General features: G+C 46.1%; 1 protein-coding gene across 1 annotated transcript in view; it reads left to right on the top strand.

The window, feature by feature from the left end:
- The first annotated feature begins 14,029 nt into the window (after positions 1 to 14,029).
- Positions 14,030 to 17,604, top strand: part of LOC144162548 (receptor-type tyrosine-protein phosphatase T-like) — a 229,376-nt gene continuing 225,801 nt past the window's right edge. Inside the window, exon 1 of the mRNA XM_077693134.1 lies at positions 14,030 to 14,721. Within this exon, the coding sequence (XP_077549260.1) occupies positions 14,670 to 14,721 (52 nt within the window). The 5' untranslated portion in view covers positions 14,030 to 14,669. The remainder of the gene's footprint in view (positions 14,722 to 17,604) is intronic.

Raw genomic sequence — 17,604 nt, forward strand, 5'->3', positions numbered from 1 at the left:
GCTGTGTCCCACCCGAACATCGCGCAGTGACGGACGCTCTCAGCTGTTGGCCAAGGGATGGGGGTGATCACATGCATGCGCCCTTCTAATTTACGAGGAAATAAGGAGTTCCTCAGTTCTGAAACTACCGCGAACACCGTAGAAAAAGGTGGAGTTTGAGCACAGGGATGCACTTCTCACCGCTGTTGACTTATCACGTTGGCCGTGATCCGTGAGCACCCTTGCAGAATCCGGACCCTGGTCACTCACACTGTGCGCCCTAAAGCGAGCCATTAATAACGGCTAGCGGCCCCAGGCAGCATCCTCGCACGGCTGCGAAACCTAGCCCTTTCTAGAAGTGGTGCGATTGTTCGTACCTTCGAAACGGTGATCGGCCTGCTTCCGGTTGATCAGATCATGGAATCTCCACCCTACATGACGAGTGAGATCACCATATCTGCCACTCTTCAGCACGTGTCTTCGAAAAGGATCTCTGCACTTGTGAAGCGCTGGTTTGTTCGGATAACTTGAGGGATACCTGCTGACATTCGCCGATGGGCCCCGGCTGCCAGACCAGGGAACAGCAGCTACAGCATCGTTTACCCCTGCCTTCGCTTCAGTCAGGAAATGCGGCCTTCCCGCGGCCAGTAGCTCTACAACGACCGAAATCGCGGGCCTTCACTTGGCTGTAGAGATGAATAAAGATTGCGAGCGTAATCTTGTTAACCGGAAATTAGCCATGTTATTAAATTCGAAGGTTGCCCTTCGCAGTTCTGCTCCGGTCTGCTCCGCCGAAATTTTCGTTCCACTACCAGTCAGGATTTTGAGATATCCGCAGTTTGGCCCAAAAATACTTCGAAATAAAGGGCAATAAATACATGAGACTTAGAGGAAATGGCTCGGTGCTGCGGAAAATTTCGACTTAGCCGATATTCGAGATATGCGGGTTCGAGTTAATGCGGTATTACTGTATACCTATTGTAGGTGTCTTAAGGACCGTGCAACATCAGTCAGCTAGGACAAATATTTCTACACGGCGTTGGTTGAAATAAAGATGGAACACTTTTGCTTATTATAGCGCGAACTACCGACGCGGCCAACCCAAATGAGACGTCGACACAGCACTTTGTGTCATAGTCTCCTTTCTGGTCTCCGCAGCCGTATTTCGCGCTTTAAAAAAGGAAAATGTTATACGAACTCACCCGAGCAACCGCCCTTGGAAGCTAGAAGACGTTGCTTTCAGAACGCGTTTCCCAACTTCTGTTCTGTATCAGATACTTAACGCAAATTATTGTGAGGAAGATTTTCTTCTTCTGCCTGCTGGAAGCGCCTCATGGAAATTAAATAAACATATTCAGGTCGAGCTGTGACAAGTATTTTAGCCTAAAGCGTTGTTAGGTTAGCTGTCCAGTAGTTTGTTTTAACGAAATGTTAAACTTAAAAAAATTGGGCCCATCTCCCCGCGAGGGGGACTCGAGGAAATGCGTCGCATAGGGGGTGGGTGTATTGCGTTAACGTTTAGTGTTTGGGGAGTTGGTGGTAGTGAATGCGTTGTATCAGCAGCTTCTTGAAGTAGTTTGAATGAGTCAAGGATATAAGGCGCGTTCGTAGCCTCCCATTCTGTGTCGGCTTTGTGGCGCAGTGGGTAGAGCACCATGTACATTGCGTTCCGCCCGCAGGGTCGAGGGATCGAAACCAGGCGCCGGATAGTATTTTTTTATATAGTGTACGGGGAGGGGTGCGGACTACGACTACGGACGTCAACGCGGGTGACATCGTGATTTACTGAAATTCTCTGCATTTAAAAAGTCACTCCCAGAGAGAGGGCTACTCGGTGAACAGGAGGACACATTATTGACTGTCAGACAGGTGGGAGATGAGCTTTACACGGTGGTTGTAGGGAATGAAAAAAAATATCGCCTTGGTAATTGAACTCTTAAAACCTTCGCTTGCTTGTGCTAACTGCTTCCACTGCACCACATTTTCTTTGCGTTTTACTGACCCCCTACTTTTCTTGCAATTTGGTAATTTTTCTAAAGTTTTGTTTGTACTACTCCCTCCTGTTTCCAATGGCACCTGCTTTTATTGCATGCCGATATAGAAATATTATAGCGAATATTATAGCGAAATATTATAGCTTTTATTGCATGCCTATATAGAAATATTATATCGAACCCCCGATCTCGTGCTCTGCTCCGGTCACGTGAATGCAGATACCGCTCCTGGCAAATATTTTCTCCTGCGCATTATTAACTGCACCTCGGCCCTCTTCGCAAATTATGCAGACCTGCGCGAATGAGTGAAAACTGAGAACGCTGGGGAGGCCTCTGAAAGCTGCTGGAAACGACTTCGCAATGATTCGGCTATCGTTGACCCATTCTCTCCTGAGGATGAGATCATGTTAAGAAATGTATGCTTCGTTGCCAACTAAACTGCTCTCACTGAAACGTGTTGAGAGAATTTAGAAATGCTTGAAAATTTATGTGGTTAATTTCGGCCTCAGCTTGTTTTCGTAACGGTTGTATATTAATTCTATTCATTAGCTGTTACAATTTATTTATTGTAGAAACATTTAATGGCCCTTTGAGTGGAAAAGACAACGTCTGCAGCAAGGAAACTGCTCTTAAAATAGACGATTGCCCAAGGAGAATAAACGTGAAGACAAGGAGTCGAAAAGAAAATGAAACAAACTTAGGTCCCGAGAAATGCGAACCTAGGCCTCCGGAATGCTAGTCAAGCAAGCATTTCACCGCACTCGACTCCATGACTGACACTTTCTAAAGGTGTACCTAGCGCATGCGTTAAGCACTTGGCGTTTAAAAACGGCGACAGCCGTTACACGCAGCTGAACATATACGCGTTGGCGTTCCTAGGCATGTCGGTAGGCTATATTCGGGTATCTATCTACACGTTAAAGCTGAATATAGGCGGAACAACACAACCACCCTGATGGATTGGCTAGTGAGGATGAAAGATGCCGTCACAAGCTGGCGGCCGTTTATAAAAATTTCCATTTGGTTGTGCCATCAACATGCCCACCAACAATTCTCACATACACGCTTAAAATGGTTTGTGAATGACGATAACAGCCGCCGGCAGAAGCTCACGGCCCATTCACCAATTGCCATTTCGCTGGACACACATAAATAATCCATTAGCCACGAGGCGTGGCATATACCTTCAGAAGTGTGCTGGCCAACCGTAGGGCCAATATGTGTACAAAGTACTACGCACTGCTTGGAACGCTGCCGATGACGCGTTCATATCCGGCGCTCTGAATTCCGCTGGCAAGAGTCATCAGCAAGCACGCCTCTCTGTACGGCAGTACATGTCGTACCACTATGTAGTTTAAACATGTATCCGTCGGGTGACGAAGCCGTCGTGTCCACAAAATAAGACACGGGAGAAGGGTAATTTCCGATAGACGTTTCCGAATGCACTGCGTGAGAATAAATGCTCTCAAATTACCAGCAACGCAGTCAAAATGATTTCGGCGACAGCTCACATGCGTGGTACAGTACGTATCCCCCCCCCCCACTCTTAATCACAAAACTGCCCGAAGACTCCGGAGAAAAACTTCCTTCACCCGAGAAAGGTTATGAGGGAGGGAGCAGACACACGGGTAATTAGGGCACGTGTGTCCCGTCTCAGGAGAGATTTTCGGGCTAAAAAACGAGAGTGGGGATCACAAGGAAGGGGACTCGGGGAGGCTTCAGGTAAGGAAGGCGAGAGGAAAATATGGTCCGCTAACTGGTTCAGGTTATTCTGACCATGCACCCAATATACACGCATGAAGTAACGTTTATTTGGAGCGAACTTGAGCTCCCTAATAAATTAAGAAAAGAAAAACAAACGTCGACAGTGAATAAAGTGGCATGCACAGTCGAGCGTCGGCGAATTGAATGTCAAGGCGTATGTTCTGCAGGATTTCATCGATAGGTGCTCCTTTCCGGACACATCGGTTAAGACCGATAACACTATAAATTTAACGAGAAGCGTCAAGTATAGCGACCACAAGTAACACATTTTTTTTATCAAAATAAGATTGCCGGTTTGGCGCACCAAAGGAGGAGTACGAAACCCGCGCTTCACTTAACACATAACAGATAGCGGGGAGCGGCCATGAGCTAGCGCCAAAACATAAGCACAAAAATCAAAGGGGCATTGTTCTCGGCAGTATGATTTTGGTGTAGTAAATTACCAGACCCGAATGTCAAAAGCCGAACGGCAGTCAGTACCAATAAAATGGCCGTAAGATGACCACTTTATTATTTTAACTGTGCAAGAAAAACAGTAAGCTATTACGACATTTTTACTTTTTATTTTCTGGCATAAAAGGAAGCGCTCACCTTTATGGTGAGCATATGACATTATAAAGCACGTATGAACATTTACCCGCCGGGGTGGCTCAGTGGTTAAGGCGTTGTTGTGCTGCTGAGCACAAGGACGCGGGTTCGATTCCCGGCCGCCGCGGCCGCTTTTCTGATAGAGGCGAAAAGCAAAAACGCCCGCGTGTACGAGATTTCGGCGCACGTTAAAGATCCCCAGGTGGTCAAAATTCATCCGGAGCCCTCTACTACGGCGCGCCTCATCGCCTGCGTTGCGTCGGCGTGTTAAACCCTACAACCAATCAATGTCTGAACACTTTTTCGTGGCGCCTACAGCAAAGCTTGGCGAAGAGAACTTCAGCTTCTACAGCGATCCTCATTATATAAGTACGTGGGAGTAGACTAAAGCAAGCGTGTATTAGTACGCTTTTTGAAAGAGGTTGCTGGTTTTTTTTTTCTTGGGTAGCCGAAACGCGAAAATTTAGGTGTTTCTCTGTCTTTCCACCATTTCAGCCACCCGGCCGAAAGTTAGTATTGTTCACCGTTACGCTTTTATAGGCAAAACCGCTGCACACTTTTAAAACAGTAGAGTTGTCATGCATGCCCCAATAACATAGCGCAAAGGAAACCACAGGCACATTTGAGGCACGTAACCGGGATTACACTCGTTCTTTTAATCAAGAACAGACGGAGGCTTGATTTATACGATAAGAAACTTAAAAAAAGACGCGTTAAAAATAACTTTTAAAAGTTCTGACCAAATATTACAAAAAGAAGCCGGCGCAAGCCCGGCCGAGCTCCAGCGCAACCCCGAGCCGAACAGTAACGAAAGTTTCGACAGATGGCGCGCGAGCGTAGTGGGCTGGAGCGTAGTGGGCTGGAACTCTACCGCGTTTGTCGTGGGAACGGGAGGAGAAGATAGCGGAGAGGGAGGGGTCAAAAAAAGAATGTGTGACGTAGCAGGGGCTGCAGAAGACTATCGTCTTTAGACGACATTTGCAGCGAAGCGAACAGATACGCGGCCAATTTCTCTTTTCGTAAACAAATATTTACTTAAAAAGATGCAGTAGCTTAAATGATCGGTCTTAAAAAAAAATATTTCATCTACGGTCACCTCGACCAAAGGTGTCAACTTTTCTCTCGCTTAAGCTCTGGAAGAGCCCCTTGCTTCAGTCACCATGAATATGTGCATTCGCTCCACAGAAAATGCCAAGTTTTGTTTTCCTGGGGTCTTCCTTACCCGCACCGTTGCATTCACACGCATTGGGAAAATAATGTGGATTTGTTCGCCAAGTGTGTTATTCGACAAACCAATCATTCGGGAGTGGCTGGTTAAGAAAATCTGATTTCTCGCAAAGAAGCCAACCTTGTTCGAGAAATCTGCCTGCACCTTTAAACACCCAACGAAAGATGTCAATATCAAACGGAACTGGAATAATCCTGTTTGACCTCCGCCTGAATCGCAGTTTCTTTTTTTGTACTTCATACAGAAACACATCGGCTGCGTTCTGGAATTTCCTGCGTTCAGGCATCCTTGGGTCTTCGAAGCTCTACAGACACTGCTTGTTCAAGTCTCTTTTTTTTTTGCTATAACGTGCAGGCCCATCTGGAGCACTCTTTCCATTCCAGCAGGTAGCCCTTCCTCTGCAAACAAAAGGCGTGAAAACGCATTGAAAAACGCATTTTCCGCTTCATATGTTTGCATACTATAACGAGGGAGCTCATCAGAATTTTCATGGCTAACCTATCTCGAGTGTTTACTCTTGTATATCTCACCATTTGCGAAATATGTTTTGCAGAAAGTTTGGTTATGAAAAACCAGCCCTAATTCTGCGGTAGGGATGGTGCGGTCTAAATACGCAGCACTGATGGGCGGGCGCCGGAGAAGACATGCCCATGGAAGCTAATGGGTTCTTTATACAGCTTATTTAAAGTGATATCCGCAAGGACTCTTGCGGAACCACACATGTATTTGGTATTGTTTTGTGGACATCAATGGCCACTTCTGTCGTCTCACAAACGAGATTCGTCGGCTAATTTATTCGCGCATTGCGTCTTACATCATGTATCGACGCCACGTGAAGCCCAAATTTAATTTTTTTTATATTGCATAATTAGCCGGATACGAATTGTTACTGTATTGCTCTGTGATCTTTTGTTAGCATCGCACTAGAAATTTACCAGCCACAAAGAAATAGATCGGAGTGGGCCCACTACGAAAGCAGTAAATTGGCCTCGGATTTTCATTTTAAAACTTTTCCCCTAGTAATAATGTATTTATTATACGGAATTCCAATTCATAGACACTTATCAATATTTTATTTGTTTTTATGCAATAAGTTTTGGAATCATTTATACACATTACGTTTTTGCACCCCCCGCCACATTTCTACACGTTGCACATTGCTGCAGAGGCACTTTGTTGCAAGATAACTGCATCGGTTCGGTGCGTTTTGGTTTCATCTGTGCCATAGCTGCCCGTAGGAATGTTTTACACACATACCTGTCACTTGTGTACCACCCGCAGAAGCGGAAACAGCCCTGCGTACGTTCCCGGGTACGGGTGGAGCCTATCTACTTACCTCTAACGCTTCACTTACGCCGCTTACGTATTCTACTACTTCATACAAACTTACTTAGTACTCCGGCACTGTTTCTAAACCAACTTTGTCATTGTCCTTAATGATAGTGTCCTTCACGCAACTCGTTTAGTGGCGTGGGGCAACGAACAGAACCGGTTTTTGTATTCCTGTACAGCTTCAGAGATCTACTACGCTACGCGGTTGTTTCGTTTGGCCAATACCACCGGCTTTGTAGGCAACTATCTGCCCATGCTCGGCAGTTCCGTGCACCAAATTTGTTTTTGTTTCTTCGGCTTTTTTATTCCTTTCCGGCGCCTCGCACCGGCTTGCGCTGCATTCGATCGTCACCTTTTGCAGTCCGTTGAGGTCTTCTATTCGTCAGCTGTAATACGCGTGTGGTCGGCCTGCAGCCGTTGTTATATCGCCTTTTTCTCGGCCCGTTGCACTTAGTGCAGATCCAACCTGAGGGGAGCGCAAACCTCCTGTGGTCTGTACGGTGCGCTTAAATGAGGAGCGGTTTGGACGGGAAAGCCTTGCTTGGCTGGGTTTGCTAAAGCACGCATCCGTAGCCGTCGTGCCTCAAGCTCACGTGTAGCTGCGGCGTGTAAAGCCCCCAAAATTTAAAATTTTGATTTTTTTTGGCGCGCTGGCTCCTGCTGGAGCCAGCTACTATGTGCAGGTCGCAATCTACACAGCCGGTTGGGGTCTCTGTGCAGATAAGACAATGATTTTAGACCGTGCTTGAATGTGATTGCGCTCCTTTTATTTGTAGTGCAGTTTGTGAACCAAAACAAACATTTTTATTCTTTATGCTTTTATAGTGGTTTGTCATCAGGCAAAGCAGTGTGTTTCCTTCTTGCTTGTATTTTTTTTTTCTTACAGTCATGTTCTTTTTTTGCGTGCCTTTTTTTATTTTTATTTTTTAGAATTGTTTTATTCACCAAGGTGTTTCTCTTTCGGCTCTTTGTATTAGCCGAGACTGCCCAGCCCCGCACACAAGCCACTCGGGCTTATGCGGGCTGGATATTAGCGTGTAAAAGAGCTTGAATAAACATTATTATTATTATTATTATATCGGGGGCGTGCATATGCTCAATAGTGGCACCAGCAGTAAGCAACATTTTATTTTGGGAAGTTGACCGAGCTCTAGAACAAGATGTGTATTTATATTTATTTAGATATATGGATAAATATTTGGTGTTTATTGATCGGTCGCATTTTACTCGGTTTTCAAGCTGTTTAAGGAGAGGGGCAAAGGTTTCTATCATTACGTCTAAGTTCCAACGGACAATGTGCTTCAATTCATCTTGACCTTTCGCTACGGGGGAATAAGAACAGCAAACACGATTGTGTTTGCTGTTCTTATTCCCCCGGGTCCAGCCCCTTTTAAGTTTTCACTCGGTCCACTCCGAGACTGTTCAAAACGTGTTGGCCACGTCATGCCTTTGCTCAGCGGTAAAGAAGTCCTGTTCGCATATCGTGCGCGAATGTTTTTCGCGCCAAGTTGGTAGATTGTAAGTCTCCGGGTTCCCCCGCATGCATCTTCGTGTGTGCCGCATCGACTGTCCAAACGATTGAAGCGAGAACAAAGGATAAACTGAATACGGCGGCAGTGCTATCAGATGGGCGAACAAAAATCGCAATTATTCTCTATCCGCATTCTGCTTGCGCCATTTGAAAACTATCGCTGGTGATTACAACGTGAACGTCATCTTCCGCGCTGCAAGGAAGCACGGAAGCATGTGCGCGAGTATTTCTTGTTATGTATTTACCCACTCCCCTCTTCAATGCAATTGCCTTGAGGGTACTCCAAATAAATAAATAAATAAATAAATAAATAAATAAATAAATAAATAAATAAATAAATAAATAAATAAATAAATAAATAAATAAATAAATAAATAAATAAATAAATAAATAAATAAATAAATAAATAAATAAATAAATAAATAAATAAATAAATAAATAAATAAATAAATAAATAAATAAATAAATAAATAAATAAATAAATAAATAAATAAATAAATAAATAAATAAATAAATAAATAAATAAATAAATAAATAAATAAATAAATAAATAAATAAATAAATAAATAAATAAATAAATAAATAAATAAATAAATAAATAAATAAATAAATAAATAAATAAATAAAAAGGGTTGCAGGAAGGAAGAGGAGCTACTGGTGGTGAAAAGTGCTCTTCAAAGCACTCTACAATTTCACCGACTGCGAATGCGGCGTGATATACTCCGTCGCTTTATCATGCGGTGGCACGTATTTAGACCAAACGGGACGGGACGGTGCATAATTACCGCGTAAAGGGACGCTGAAGTGAATTTGTTAAGCTCCCGATTTCGCTTGCACTGCGTAGACTGGCTCAAATTACCACACTTTTCATAGTTTATTCGGTTGATAAGTTGGTAAATATTTTATAAAGCGGGAAAGAAGAAAAACTACCATGCGCGGCCTGTGGCGGCCGCACCAACTAAAGGCTGTGACGACAGGACGAGATGCACCTTGACTGGACCATGTCCAAGGTTAGCAGTCAAACGAGTTTCGGTTTCGGTTCGGTAAAACAGCATGCTTGACATCCGACGGCATCGTTGGAGGGGCATTCTCGATATCTCAGTAATTGTCGTACCGTGCTTCTGCCATGTTGTTGGCTATAAAATGCCTAAGATAAGCCTCCCAGGACGGCTTGGAATGGTAGAAATCGCTAGCCGAGACCTACGCAGTGGATGAACGCCCTCAGCGTCACCGCTGACGCTCTAATGCCATGCGCTTTTCCCGCATATTCGGAGCTTGCCTCACTCATGCCTGTATCGTAAAAAGCGTGTTCGCACCAGGCCAAGGGTGTGCTGATTCTGGCCTGTGCCCACTGCCCGCAAGCAGGAGGGGGAGGAGGAAGTAAACTTTATTTAGCCAAGCTCTGTTACGGGGACGTGGTGGCCGCTGGCTTTAGCCTGGCGGCGACAATGGCAGCCCGATTCGTCAGGGAGCCTTGAACCTCCGAATCAGAGCTGCACAGCGCGCTCTCCCAGTGCTCGTCGCAGGTTATGGAGGGGAAGGAATCATTGGGACAAGCCCACATGGTGTGGGATAAGGTGGCGGGAATGCCGCATGATGGGAAGTTCGGGGAGGAGAACTGGCTAGCGCGTCAGTGTCAGTCTGCGGGCGTTCTGCGAACTCGCTCGTGGAGCAAGGAACGTTACGGCCCGAAAATGGGGAACTCAGTTTAGAAAACATCGGCCGCAAACGGAAAAAACAACTTACAAAAAGAAAAGGATGTACCCTCGGGGATTCGAACTTGCTGCTTGCAAAATAATAATGCCAGCGCTTCAGGCCACTCAGCCACGAGCCAGTGCTGCGGATGTTAGATATATAAGGTATATATTGCACAATCAGTATGCACTTTTATTTAGCTTTAGCATTTCAAGTACCTTAAGTGACTATTTGTTGTATAGAGCTCGTGCAGTAAGCGTCCCCCAAGCTTCCACAATATCTCACGTCTAGCGATTGCATTTCTTACACGGAAAAGCGTTCGCAGATGTGTGGTCGTGCTGCTGACCGCTATGCTTGTTCAACCAGCGCAAAAAAGTGCTTCCTGCTCCTTAGTTTAGCGCTGTACGGTAAACGTTTCAGTTCATTTTATTTCCTTAGTACCTACATTGACTTCGCTGATTCTTCTCCCGCCTTCAAGTGACCTTACATTTTCCTAATAACGTAAAGTCAGCGAAGCGTTGCATGTGCACTTGTGCAGCGCTTGTGTGGAGCGACCAGGACTCGGAGCTTGATACAGTGTAGAAACTAACAAAGTAAAGAAAGGCACATTCTTCCATTCATAAATATTGTTGTGGCTTAGTTTCAACTGAGCGAGCGAACTGCGACGACCTGTCGGCGGACGGTGGACTAAACGCTGGGCCGATTGACTGTGTTGGAAGGTCGGCGAGCCGTACAGTAGTGCATCCAATTGCCAGCTCATCTCCTCCTGACGTCACACGAAAACGCCAAAGAAAATTGGCGAGGGGGTAGAGAGGAGGACGGCATTTCTTAATTGATTTTTCTACTAAATTCGCGTAAACGCGCTCAGAGTGGTCGAAATATGGCCTATGGACTCCGGACTACAATTTCCGCTAGAAATATCGCAGTGTTTACAAATCACTTCAGTGTCCCTTTAAGGCAAGAAGAGCACGATACCACTAAATATGACAGGATGTCTTCCGAAGTGGAACGGTTGATAGCATAAAAATCGCAGTTCACCCAACTGCAGTCGTCGGAATAAGTTATGAAGTGGCCTCAGTAGGTCCGTCGTACGAAATACTTTTAATTGCAGAGCACTTTAGGCGCTCGCCTTGTCGTCTTAGCTCACCCGCTCGACCCAAGTATACAGAGTACCAAGGCGGCGTCCCGGGGTCACGCTGTTCATCGTGGCGTACCCCAGAGGCTTCGAAAGCCAAGCGGTTCATATAGTCATAAGCGTTCGAAACTCGTGAAACGCTGGCGCTTGTCATATATCTTCCCGTTATTTAGCGCAAAGAAAACTATAGGTACATTTGAGGAAAAATATAAGTAATTATCAGGCAGCGCCCGCGTTTCTTTAGTTAAGGACGCCCGTTTGGGTTGGTGTTTACGATAGCAAACGCAAAATGTGGCAGTGACACGCGGGCACGTGCGGAGAGAGAAAAGCACAAAAAGAACAGAAATCCCGCTGGCGCAGTTTCAGGCAGGGGCCGCGCGAGCAGTGCGAAGGCGGGAAATATGGGTTGGGTTGGTTTTTACGATAGCGAACGCATAATGTGGCAGTGAAACGCCGGCACGTGCGGAAAGAGAAAAGCACAAAAAGAACAGAAATCCCGCTGGCGCAGTTTCAGCCAGGGGGCGCGCGAGCAGTGCGAAGGCGGGAAATATGAATTGCATGGGGTGGTTGCAGTAAGCGGATAACAGCGGTACAGCCCGTTATGGCGAATCACTGCTCTGCACTTCCGATAGCTTTCACATTGAGCGTAACGGCTTTAATTTTTTTAGGTAAAAATCCTTAACGTCAGACCGTCACCCTCCTAGTGCAGTCGTTTTAACAAATGTTCAAGCTGTTCATCGCATGGCAGGGTCCCACCCAACTGCTCAAAATAAGGCACTGTCCGTAGACCCTTATACCAAGGCCACCTCGACAGGCGGAGTGCGTTTCTCGCAAATCCACTAGTCACCACCTACTCTTTACAGAAAGCAATACTTTGGAGCATTAAAAGGCTCCCGTCTTATGGATAGCAGTTTTTTTTTTCAATAAAATTCCTCTACCTCGCGGTATTATCAAAAGTATTTCTTTTTCGGTGGGGGGGGGGGGGGGGGGGGGTTACACCGCGAAACTACACCTGTAGAAACCATTCAGTACAGGCACGTCGTATCGAAATGGCCAGAGACTAAATTCGGCAACCTGGGGATCGGCGACGCACGCTGAAATATCGACGCCCGGGCATTTTCACTTTTCGCCTCGGTCTGAAAAGCGTCCATCCCGGCCTTGGAATCATTTAATCAGGATGCTTCATATAAACTTGATTACATTAGCAACATTGCAATTCGACCAATACGTTAGTCTAGCGGCAGGTCGAGCATGCTTACAAATTCTTAGTTCGTTCCCACAGCATTTATCAGAGCAATCAATCATCCTCATCATCAATCTGGTTGTGGCCACTGCGGAACGAAGGCCTCTCCTAAAGACCTCCCGCCACGTCTATCGAGTACCAGCTGCGTCCACTCATTCCCGCCCAATGTATGTAGTTCAGCCCTCCATCGAGTTCTTGGCCGACTCCTATTTTGTTTACGGTGTATTGGCAGCCACTCCGTTAAACGGATGGTCCACCTTTCGAACGCCATGCGCATGACGTAACCCACCCATGCCCATTTTCTTCGCCTAATTTTTGCTTAATTGTTTCTCCTCAGAGTAATTACAAAGTGATAACGCAAGAGTAGAAAACTTCCCTTGTGCTGAAACACTTTGAAAATTGCACAAAAGGCTGTTGCTTGCGCAGTCTCAAGGAATAAACTAATTTAGCACGGTGCTTTTCCTTCTTACTGTGGAGCTTTGGAACATGGAGTATGGAGTACTGGTAAGTACTGGCGGTCTACCGGCATGTAAGCAATGCCTCTGCATGTCAGTGAGTGGGTGAATCGCCCAGAATAACTGCGTGCTCCGAAACAGCACGTTACATTGGTTTCTACGCGAGGGATTTTGGTTCGCGTGCTCATTAGTCTTGATTTCTCCGCCCCGGGCTGCGGGAAGGCGCTGAAATCTATCGGCCGGCTGTAGACCGCGGCACAGCTCGCGAGTTGTGTAGAAACCCTCCCTACCAGGCTGTACGCGCCGGGATCCGCGACCATCCCGTTGAGTGCGGAGACGTCCGCAAAATGTCTTGTTTTAAGGTTGTGAGGTGAAATTAGACGACAAGAAACGGTCTGAAATTTTGGGAACAAGCCGTAAAACCAAACGCAACTTGAATTGTTACAGGAATTTCACTTTCGAAGAGGTGGGGGGCATTTAACCCACCGATGCTACACCTGGCCTTTCAGGTGCGCCACTCAGGAGGGCTCCGCAACAACTTCGATTACCTGAAGATCTCTAAGGTGCTGAAGAATGTCGAGATATAGGCGTTTTAGTTTGTCGCCTCCATTGTAAAAATAAAAAAAAAAAAAACAGCCGCTGCAGTAGGGATCGGGTCAACGCCCTTGTTGGAGCAGCACCACCCTTTAGCCACTCAGTTACCGCGGCTTGTGGCATTCCCCACGGTAAACCTCGGTGCTAAGGACTAGGGGACAATGATTTCTATGCTAAAATACGTGGCCCCGTGTTCCGTATGGAGAACGGTGTGATTTTGGTCTGGCATTGAGCAACGCTATCGACCTGACAACGAAAAGAGCAGTCTGCAACCTTGGTACTGACACACCGGTCGGGAAACCAACGAGCAAAAGACAAACTCTTTCGCCGGAATAGTTGGACACACCCACAGGCGCCGCGAAAGGACGCAGATAAAGAGCGACGCCATCCAGGAAGCTCCGCGGTCTGTTTTTCCGCCTCCAACAACGCAGGACGCGGGGGCAACAAGTGCCGCTGGCGGATGACGTCATTTCCGTTCCGAGCCCCGGCATGGCGTTCAAGCTATCTGTCTGCACCGGGATTTAGACAGGCCGCCGGCTCCGTCCTCTCGCCTCGCAGCAGTTTCTCCGCAATGTGCGGCTTCGGCTGCTGCCACCGACGCCCAAGCCAGACTTCGCGGCCCCAACCGCTCCCTCTCTCCTGAGTTCCCCACGTCGCGTGTACGCTTCATCGGGAAAGGACCCTGCGGTGACGGAGAGCTCGTGAACAGCGTCGTCGCCTGAATATAGCCCTCCCTGCCCCCTGAAGCAGTTAGGACAATTACGGCTCATCAGCCATATTGCCTGCCTCCCCAGAACCAACAACGTTCAAGAGAAAGAGAGTGTCTGTCCGTCTGTGTGCTGCGGCGGCGCCTACCGAAGTGGCGAAGGGGGATCCACGAAACCCGGAGTGCCGCCGGGGAGGGCAAGTGGGCCATTGTTTCATCGTACCGTTCGCCTTGTAGCGGGAACGGCCACATAAAGTTCGCGTCCTGAAGACACGCGCTGCCCTTGCAAAAAGAGCTGCTTTCTTCGTACGTGGATTGTTTGCCGGTGCGTCCTCATCCGCCCACGTCTTTGGTTCGCCTTGGTGTATTTCTCGAGACCGTGCACAGGACGTAAACAAAATCAGGATGTGTCCCACAGATCAAGCATGATGGCCTTCCTTAGAGTCGTCGCCGCATTTCTCGTCGCCTGCATCGCGGGTGAGTTTTTGTGAACGAGCGGCAGCGCATAACTCTTCGTCATACTGCAGATGGGGTCACTGAAGAAGCTCGCGAGTTACCACAGATACCTGAAAAATTAGTTGACTAGCTCCAGAGCAGCAAGCTGCTGAGTCAATCGGCGCACGCGATCCACTTTTAGGCATCACTATGTGCCTCCAGAATTATTTTTAGTATGATTTACTTTCATTCAGAGTCACTGTGGATCACAGCGTGTTATCGGCATTGGTGGTGTCTTGTCACCATATTCATTTGTTAGATGTCCTTTTTTGCTGTAGTAATTCTGCCAATATGCAGAGTGCACCAGTGGTCCCATCCATTCCTGGTCGAATCTGAAAGAGAAGAACTGGATAATAATTAAAGCAACAAAGACGTTTGCATATCACCTTTTAATGCTTGCGATGGCAGGTCAATGCAATGTGGCACTGCAGACGAAAGGAGGAATTAGTATACAAAATGAAGCTGTTTTCCAACTTTAAATGTACAGTCATCTTCCTTTTTCTCTCTCTCTCGCTCTCTCTTTCTATGAGGAACTTCATATAATTGCTTCCTCGGCTGCTGCATAACCCTGTATCGTACCTTTACGTTATACTGCTTGGCGTTCAACTACCAGAGTCAATCTAGAGGCATCATTGATGTGCACTGTTTTTTTTTCTCATACAGTTATTAGCTTATTACTGCCTTGTAAACACAACACTACTGTATGAACAAAGCTGCAATAATTTGCAGCTTTCCAACAAAGACACATTTTTTGACACAACACGCCACGGGTAAAACGACGCAATTACTCAGAAAAAACCCATCATCCAATTGCATGCCTAACAGGATTGTGTACATAGTATCTGCACCCCACCTGATCTCGGTTGTTTGTTCATTGTAATTATCCTTATCGTTACACTACGCTTAATGGCAACACTAAACGTCTATTTATGCCATAATAAAGGCTACAGTATACCACAACCTATAATTAAAACAATTATAAGTTAACTGTACACTGAGCTGACGTAAAGCTTGCTACTTGTTCCGGTTGCTCTCTTTGATGTGCGGCTGTTCCGCGCAACTTTCTTCTCGGAACAATAATTACAATATAATTCTCCTGTGTAGCATAAAGTATGTTGGAAAGGCATAAGCAAAGCCGTAAGCTTCCTTTGGGCGCTAGTCCAAGTTGGGCATTCAGAACGCGAATCTCAATGGGCAGAAACGTTTGACGACAAATTACTCGCAATGCCTTATGTTCTGCAAAGTATTCACTTATGTGTGATATGAAGGCGAAAATTGTCGAATGAGAAACATTTGGTGGGAAACGAACGGTTTACATTACGAGCGAAATTGCTTCGGATCTGTATTGGAAGTTTGAAAAAAGCCAGTTTTAGCAATGATTTTTCCGACTGGCTTCACAAACAAAAAAAAATGTCGACTACTTCAAAGAAAAAAACGCGGGAAATATACTAATTACATTTAGTCAAGTGTTTATAAATTATCTGATGGGTGTACAGCAATACCACTTAGCTCAACTATTTTGTCTCTAATAATTAGTTATTAACCATATTCTATAGATGTTCACACTTTGAAAAAGTAAAGAAACGCTATCTGGAAACATCCTTTAGATGTACCAACTTGTCTAATTTCTAAAACTTTGGAACTTCTCCGGGATCTCTGTGACATTTTATGTGGTGTAGTTATGCCACCGAACCATGTCAATTGTGGAATAACATGGATCTTAACACATATAATTGTCCGTGTTTCACGATTTTTATTCGTAATGTGTAAGTTACAATAAATTTACAAACTCATACACATTCACGCAGATAGTCGAGAAGCTTTCCTGGAATGTTTTCATCAAATATGATACAGTCTACAAGTTAAGAAGATCCAAGAAATCAACAGCATCCTTCATCAACAGAACATCGACGTCACCATCACGGATGCCCGGCCATGCCGGAATCCCCGGAATTGAGGCAGCCCATTTGGCGGCACGAGCATCGTTCACAACCGTGGCTCAAGCAAGCTCGACGCCTTCGGACTGCGATTATGACCCTGACGAGCACCAGACCTCCATCAAACAGCAACAAAAGACTTTCTGGCCTCCCTGGTCAAACACATTCCCATTCCCAAGTCCTATCATCGCTCTCAACAAGTCTGCCTAAGACAGCTAATGACACTTACGAACCTTTCCCCTGCAAAACGACAACAGTTTTTTTCATTCGTCACCTAATCAAGGCATGTGTATCCCCTGTGAAATTCCGGACACCACTCCACACATTATTAGGACATGCCCTCGATTTCAAAGTGAAAGACAGATTCTCCTAGACACCCTTCCCTTCCTTAAATGATCTCCTGCGTCCCTCCTACCCACCTAATTTAGCGAAGGCAGTGTGGGACACTGACCTACATTTCATATCCCAGCCCACAATTTTTCCCTTGCTATTTCCCACCCATACCCGTCGTGAACCTTAAATTATCGCTACCCCTAAGGGGGAATGATTAACTAGCAAAAGACCCCCGGGTGTTATTTCTACATTTCAATAAACGTTAAAAAACGCGAATCTAGTGTATTTTAACTTAATTATTGCACATTCCTTTCCCTTACGCCTTTTTCCAAAACACTGGTTCCTTTACTTCTAAGTCGCACACAGAGCCGAGCGGAAAAAAAGCGCGCCGCTTGCACTAGTTGAGCAAGGCTGTAGAGCAGCAAAGGTGGAGGCCCCTCTCCCATTCGTCGGGGACGCGGCTGTTGCACCTTCCATGGATTTCCGAACTTGCCGCTGAAAGTTCTCCATGACTGGCAGGCCTGGATCGTTTTGTTCGCAGGCTTTCACGCCTGGCAACCGGCTTCGCGAACTCGGCGTCTGTGCTCCCCACTTC

The sequence above is a fragment of the Haemaphysalis longicornis genome, unplaced genomic scaffold (genome assembly GCF_048455015.1).
Source record: "Haemaphysalis longicornis isolate Haplotype H1 unplaced genomic scaffold, Haemaphysalis longicornis Haplotype H1 scaffold_12, whole genome shotgun sequence".
In the NCBI taxonomy this organism is placed as follows: Eukaryota; Metazoa; Arthropoda; class Arachnida; order Ixodida; family Ixodidae; genus Haemaphysalis; species Haemaphysalis longicornis.